A 7,794-nucleotide genomic window follows, 5' to 3' on the forward strand; every position below is an offset into this window, starting at 1 on the left:
GCCTGATCTCTTCTTATTCTTCTTTAGTTTTGCATTCACAAGTGGTTGTTGTTCGAACAAACAAGGGATCTCAATTTTCAAAATAATACGTAATAACTAAAGAAACCTAGAAGCAAAGGACGTATTTGCTGTTGTTGTTTGGGCAAACACAGCAAATACAAATGACTGCATTGCATCGCTACCATCTATACATCGTCTGCCCACATCATCCACAAACACATCTGAAGCATCTGCGGGCTGCGGCGCCCATCAATGGTGTTCATCGGTGGAGTGCGCAGCCGGCAGCTTCACGCCGATCTGGCGGGTGGAGCTCACGCATATGGCATGGGACTTCATGGATCCAAGCTCGCCAGTAGCGTCATATATATATATATGGTCCTATGAGTGGCGGGTCCAAATCTCTCCGTGGAGTAATGCAATGGTGTCGTTCGTCATCGCCTCTCTAGCTTGACGGGACAATGTTGACATGCACGAGTCGTGCCCTTGTTGAAGGTCCGGACATCCGAAACCCCACAAACCGAAACCAAACATAGGGAAGGTTTAGGGGAGTCCGGACACGTCACAGACACAATAAAGCTTCACCAAATGTACTATTTGTTCTGTGTTTATATCAGTTTGGTGGAACAGTAGCATTTTGCACGACAAACTTATTTTAGATTCACATATTCATGCTGGCTTGAAATTATTTCTCGCTCATAGTTTTTCATTTTTTGAGGGGAATTTCTGGCTGATAGTTAAGCTCCCTCTTCTGTTCAAAATAATTCCCCGGGCTCCGGGAAATTTGTCTGCAAGGGCTTTACGCCTCCACCTCAAGTATGCTCACGAAACGTGGCAACTTGCAAAAGGTTGCACCAAGGTTTTCAGTTAGCAGTTAGCATACAGTAGACGGTAGCACTAAGGTTTCCATAAGAACAAAAGGTTGTGTAAACAGAATGCTTAGAATGTTTGGAACGAAATATATGACAAGATAAACAGAGTATCTCTGCATCAAACCGATCAAAAACATTTTTCTAGACAAAAGGCATTACATCTTAGAAGGCCCCAAATGGTCACAAGATACAGAGGTGTGCTGAATGAACACCTTACGGTGCACAAAACACAACAACCGCACAGAACATAAGAGAAATGAAAAAGGCAGCTTACAATCAATGATGCCCTCCTCACTCAAGCCCCAAAGAGAAGAAAATAAACGAAGCAGCAAGGGATCAGCTTACTGCCTTGAGGAAGTTCACAGTCTCATGCAGCAGCCGTGAGCATGGTCGACATATTTAGCTATCAAAGGGATCAGGCATCCTCATATCATGGATGTGCATGTTACGGTTACCATTAACTCTTTTAAAATCAAATCGAGCATTTCTAGAGGCTCTGTTATCTAGCTGCAGCCGCCTGTGTTGATTAGCCATCCATTCCTCATTGCGGTCATCAGAGAGGCCGAATATCATCACCTTGAGCACCCTTGCATTTAGAACAAAGAACTTGGCGAAGTTAACGTCGGGTCTCATGCCTACATAGCCCTCCAATACAATTTTTCCAAGATGGTGAACAAGGCATTCAATTGGATCGAGTATATCATGCTGCCACACATTTTTCATATCCTTCCTAACCAATGACTGCAAAAGAAGAGAAAAAAAATAAGTATAGAAAGAATTAACTTCTTCATAGATAGAAAGAATTAACTTCTTCATAGATGGACCTATTAACATCAGGATGACTTGCATGATGTGTGAATTCAGGATTATTGAACACAATAGTCCCCTAGAAGGCTCCCTTTTATTAGCTTCAAAATTTCCAAGATGCAACTTTGACCACTAGATTTGTCAATGTAAATTTGGGAAACGAATAAAACTTGATTGTGGATGTTAATTTAACCGAATATTATTTCAGTCATCCAAGTTAGGCAGCCAGAGAGGTATATGATTGATCAAAGATAAAAACCTCTTTGAACATGTTTAACACCATGCCATTTTACATTTTTTTCTGGAGTGATTAACATTTAACAACAAGCTAGGATTTCACCTGGATGTATATCTTCTCGGTGCATGGAAAGCATCTAAGTAATCCAACAACTGCATCCAAATTAGGACCGATGGATTCTAGAGCCAAGATCTTCACTGTGCGCACCGGCAGGGTGAAGTTGATGGGGATCATTTCCTGGAGAAAAAGGGTAAATACATGAAGAAATAACCCAAATGTATGTTCCAAGAAGAAGATTGGTTATACCTTAACAATTGTGGTTCCAATCTCAAGTTTGAAGATTTTGTTACACACATAGCCCAGCACTGTCAGTTTAGGCGCTCCAATGACTCTGATTGTCCTTGGGCCATTTCCATTAAATGAAATCAATCTCTCAAGGCATGGTGCATCCTCAATGACAAGCTCCTGAAACACATCTCCTTTGGAGTGGGAATATACAGAGATACCAATACTCCGAAGAGTCGGTGAGAAGATCCGGACAGTGCTGAGCCCGCGGATGCTGTGAAGGTCAAGGGCCTCGAGCACAATGCAGCTTGCGAGCAGGCGGTGGATGTCCACCTCCGAGATGACGACACCGTACAAATTGAGCTGCTTCAGCCGAGGGAGAAGAAGTGCAGGGGTAGCATTAATCTCAGGGAAATCGGCAGCGTGAGATTTCGGCGCCACGATGACCCTGATTGTCTTTGGGCCACCAACTGGACCCCATGAGATCAATCGCTCAAGGCAAGGTGCATCCTCAATGACAAGCTGCTGAGACAGCACATCTGCTTCAGGGTGGGAACATACAGAGACATCAATACTCCGGAGAGTCGGTGAAACGATTCGGACGATGCTGAGTCCGCGGAGGCTCTGAAGCTGAAGGCGCTCGAGCACAATGCAACCTGCGAGCAGGCGGTGGATGGCCGCCTCCGAGATCACGACGTCGTACAGATTGAGCTGCTTCAGCCGAGGAAGAACAAGCGCTGGGGCAGCATTAATCTCGGGGAAATCGCAGCGGCCGATGCTGACGGCGCGTAGGGTGGGCGCGAACCGGAGCACGGAAGGCGGCAGCGGGCGCGGTGGCCTGGTGCCCCCGTTGCGGGAGTAGGCGTCACCGGAGGAGGTGAAGCCGAGCTCCTCGAGGCCATCGAGGGCGGGGGACCGGAACCAGCCGTTGAACTTGGCGTAGCGTTCGCGGCCGAGGCGGATGCCGTAGAGGGCGAGGCGGCGGGCGGGGCCAGGGTGCGCGGCGAGGATCTTGGAGACGATGGCGACGCGCTTGCGCTCTTGCCCGGAGAGTCCTCTGGCGACGAGGTTGAGTGGGGTGGTGCGCCAGATGTGGCGCCACCGGGAGGAGAGGATGGCCGTTCGGGCGGCTTCCTTGGTTCTGGGGAGCAGGGAGATGATGGTGCCGAGGAGCTCGTCGGGGAGGCGGCTGATGAGGTCGAGGCCCTCGTCGCCGCCGCCATCCCTGGTCGCCGGGGGATCTTGCGCTTCGGGCTCGTCCCGCTTCCGCTTCTTGGATGCGGAAGCCGCCGCCGCATCATCCATGGCCGCGGCCGCCGCCAAAAGAGATGAGTTTGTTGGAGAAGAGCACGAGGAAACAGCTACTGATAGCGGTACTCTAGTACTCTTTCCCCAGAAAATTGAGTTCCCTCTGATCTTTGACCTCCTACGCAACACAGCACCCGAGGCGACTCGCCGTGCATGCGGCGCAGTGCGTTGCAAGACATCGTTCAGTCGTTCACACCAATTATACTGTACAAAATCAAGTGAGTCGGTGAAACGATTCCAAACAACATGGCGCGGTTCGAAACAACATCCCACCCCCCAAAGTGCAAGATATTCATGTTTTTTTTGTTTTGAAAAAGGCGGTGGCTTGCCGTGCAACACGGGTTATGGGCATCGGACAGACGAGCTCGACATGGGATGCAAGATAATACCTCCCCATGCATGCCTTCAGGAGGAGGACGATATTAACCACATTCTCACGCATTGCGTACACACAAGAGAAGTTTGGCATCGATGTGTTGACTTGCTCCGGATCAGCATTCAGTGCTCGACCCAGGACTCGTCTTTCACAGATTGGTGGCTCATTCAAAGACAAAGGCTGCGTGGAAAGCTAAGGAAGGGGCTAGACACACTCATCATCGGGATTAGCTGGGCTCTATGGAAGCAACATAACGCACGGGTGTTCAACAACATCTCGCGACAAAAAACACCCACCCAAACTCGTAGCTCAGATTCTTGAGGGCATGGCCGAGTGGAGGAAAGAGGGACTTGGCGGTGTTGGTGGTCTAGACCCTTTTGTGAGAGAGTAGCTTCGTGTTGTAGCGGTGTTGGCTGCAGCGGTTCCACGGATGCTAACAGCAAACAGCTTGTCAATGTTTTTTTGATCATGTGATGATGCGAATACATGTTTGCTCTCAAAAATTTATGTTCCAGCTATGTAGCATCGTCGTGGTCCATTTGTTGCAGTGGGGCCTACGCGGCGGCGAGGTCGGTGCGGCAACGATGTCATGGGACATGCCATAGATGGCTCATCTTAATTATCCTTCCCGGCGTCAGTGCATAGTGCCATGTTGCTGGCGTGTGTTATGTTTCTTTGGCTTAGATCTTTTCGTGGTCTCTCACTACTTCCCAGCTGTTCTACTTGTCGTTGGTTGCTTAAGAGGAAGTCAGATAAGTCTCTTGTTCAAGGAGATGTGATGACGATGACATTAATGTGCAACTTAGTCGATGTATTTTTCATGATGGTGTGTGCCTAATTAGTGGGTTGTGCATGTTTTCATTCGATTTTTCTGTAATTAACCAATCAACATACGATAAAAATAGCCAGACAACTCTCTTCTTATTATTTGATAAAATTAACAAATCTTTATCTCGTTTCAAAAAAAAATTCATTGAGGCAAACCGCACTTTGCATCACAACCCGCATCGAGGCAAATCCTCGAGGAAGAAGGAGACATGCAACTAATGGCGACTGTAATAACATGTACATTAGGGTTATTATTAAATAAATAAAGATTATACAAGTACTCATAGTTGTCAATGGTGTTACACGCTTCTCCCTCAAGCAAAGGCGGTTAGGGTAAAGTTCTCCTTCCTCCAAGCTCCACTGGCCAACCCATGGATTTCACCCCTCTGTCTGCCCCTCCGGCGACTGGTGACGAAGAGGGCAATCATGATGCCTTGGCTCCTTCTAGTAGTTTAGGTTAGGGTTTATTACTCCTTGCGGTGACGGCGCTTGCATGGATGCGGCGCTTCATTTTTGAGTTGATCTTATGGGTTTCAACCCCCTCCTCGAATTCATCCGTCCGGATAGAGTCGACGAAGCTCCAACATAAATTCATGTCATCTCCTTGGAGTAGCGAGGTTAGGGTTTCTAACAACGCGTTCGCGACGGCGAGATCTGGTGTCAAGTGCTTCAGATCAATTCAAGGGTTTAATACGATGATTATGACTCGAGCAATGCTACGCAGACAACATTGTATGGACAATTTATAGACGACAACATATCAGGTCGTCCATGCATATCACCAAAAGTGAGTCGACGGCTAGATTTGTATCGTGCAGCTGTCGTGCATGGTATGCATCGTCTGCACAGCATTTTCGTTATGACTCATGCATGGGTGCTAGTCCATAGGGGCACGAGCACCAAGACTTCTCGGCTATGATCAACATGGCCAAGCCGGTTTCGGCATGCGAGTGGCGACAACATTTTGTTCTGGCGGTGGTAGTGATTGTCCCGTGGTCAAGAGACCTTGATGTAATTTAATTTTATTTAGGATGTTTTGTACTTTTGATGAACTTTTAAAATAAACCTGAGTATTTTTAAAAATATATATAATATTTTAAGATAGACTAATCAAGTGCATAAGTATTTGCATATTGTTTAGTATAGTAATATATACGAGTGTACATATGCCTTAAGTGCATGCAAGAAAATTGATTAGAACAGAGGAAACTAAACACATGAGCATGACCGGCTTTTTTTGGCAAACATGAACTGGTCCGTTTCCATGGAAGAAACTAGGACGGATCCTATTTAGCGCTGCAAGCGCCCGTTATAGGCCATTATGCAAACCGGCGCCTGCAGCACACCCCTCGGTCGGCCCATTTAACTTTTTCTTTGTTTTCTGTTAAAGAACAGAAAAAAGTCGACAAAGCTCCAACATAGATTCATGTCGTCTCCTTGGAGTAGCAAGGTTAGGGTTTTTGACAACGCGTCTGTGACGACGAGATCTGGTGTCAAGTGCTTCAGATCAATTCAAGGGTTTAATGACGATGATTATGACTTGAGCGATACTACGCAGACGACATTGTATGGATGATTTATAGACGACAACCCATATCAGGTCGTCCATGCATATCGTCAAAAGGGAGCAGACAGCTAGATTTGTATCATGCAGCTGTCGTGCATGGTATGCATCGTCTGCTCTACACAACAGTTTCGTTATGACTCATGCGTGCTGGTCCTTAGAGGCACGAGGACCAAGACTTCTCGGCTATGATCAACATAGCCAAGCCAGCTACAAAGCCACTACACCACCTCGTTTCATTTGGTCTAACTTACTTATTTTTTACCCTTTTATCCCTCAATTCGCGTAACTTATTCTTTTTATTTTTTTCATTTTTCTTGGAACGGTTTTGTTCTTTTTTTTCTTTTATCTGAATGCATGAACTTTTTCTTCAAATTCGTGATATTTTTTCAAAATCAATGAACTTTTAGTTGAGATCGATGATCTTTTTCAAAATCTATGAAAGTTTTTCAAAATCATGAACTTTTTTCAAAATCGATGAACTATTTTCAGAATCGATGATTTTTTTTCAGATTCCCATGAACTTTTTTCAAAATCCAGTGAACTTTTTTTCAAAATTTTCCACAATTTTTAAAATTGATGAACGTTTTTTGGTTTTGTGAACTTTTTTTTTAATCTGGTGAACGTTTTTCAAATTCATGAACTTTTTTGATTTCGTGAACAAGTTTTTTAAATGCATGAATTGATTTTTCAAAATGGATGAACTCTTTAAAATTTTGTGAAATTATTTTTCATAAATAGGTTTTCTTTTGTCAAATAATACTGATAGGATTGAAAAAGGGTCAAATAACCCTGTCTTCCGATATACAGTATAACATCAAAGTCGTCGTGGTGCAGTGGTTAATGCGTTATGTGTGGTCGCGATGGCACTCTAGTTCGAACGCCACTCTTTTTGCAGAATAATAGATTAAGGACTGTGATATATACCAAACGTTCGTGCCTATTTCATAGGTCCGAACGATCCCCACCTTCACGAGGCCGAGTGCGCGTAGCGCGCAAGGCCGAGCCGTCGACCGGAGGCAATCGCGAGGCCCATCTCAGCGCCCCTCACGTGACCCTGGCCCACAACCATCACGGACCACCTCCTCCCCCTAAACCCCAACTTTCTTACCTCCACAGCAAGAAAAGGCAACAAGCACTCTCCATCGACCCTCCTCTTCCTTTTTCTCTCTCCCTGGCGATGAACTCAACCATTCATCTCCGTCCCCTACCCCCCACCCCAACCCCGATTTGACCCAGCAATTGCTTCACAAAACATGCAATACACTTGAGGAAACTGAAGTTACCACCGGATCTCGACTTGATCTACCACCGGGGACACCAGAACTTACCAAGCGTCCAGAATCCAGCAATTGCTTCACAAAATCATGCAGAAACGCTTGGGGGGCCCAAGTTACCAGCAGATCTCGACATGATCTATCACCAGGGACATCAGAACTTACCAAGCGTCCAGAATCCAGCAAGAATCCATGTGGATCAGGTACATCTAAGCACTCCCTACTGTATCTGAATTCCATTT

General features: G+C 45.9%; 1 protein-coding gene across 1 annotated transcript; it reads right to left on the reverse strand.

Moving 5' to 3' along the window:
• Window positions 1–989: 989 nt before the first annotated feature.
• On the reverse strand, window positions 990–3,552 carry LOC123125408 (putative F-box/LRR-repeat protein At5g02700). Its single transcript, XM_044545906.1, has 3 exons — window positions 2,221–3,552; window positions 2,017–2,151; window positions 990–1,610 (listed from the first exon to the last, which is right to left on the reverse strand). The coding sequence occupies exons 1-3, from the start codon at window positions 3,502–3,504 to the stop codon at window positions 1,269–1,271; spliced, it is 1,761 nt and encodes a 586-aa protein (XP_044401841.1). The 5' UTR covers window positions 3,505–3,552; the 3' UTR covers window positions 990–1,268.
• Between the last annotated feature and the right edge of the window lie 4,242 nt (window positions 3,553–7,794).

This window comes from Triticum aestivum, chromosome 5D (assembly GCF_018294505.1).
Source record: "Triticum aestivum cultivar Chinese Spring chromosome 5D, IWGSC CS RefSeq v2.1, whole genome shotgun sequence".
Lineage (NCBI taxonomy): Eukaryota > Viridiplantae > Streptophyta > Magnoliopsida > Poales > Poaceae > Triticum > Triticum aestivum.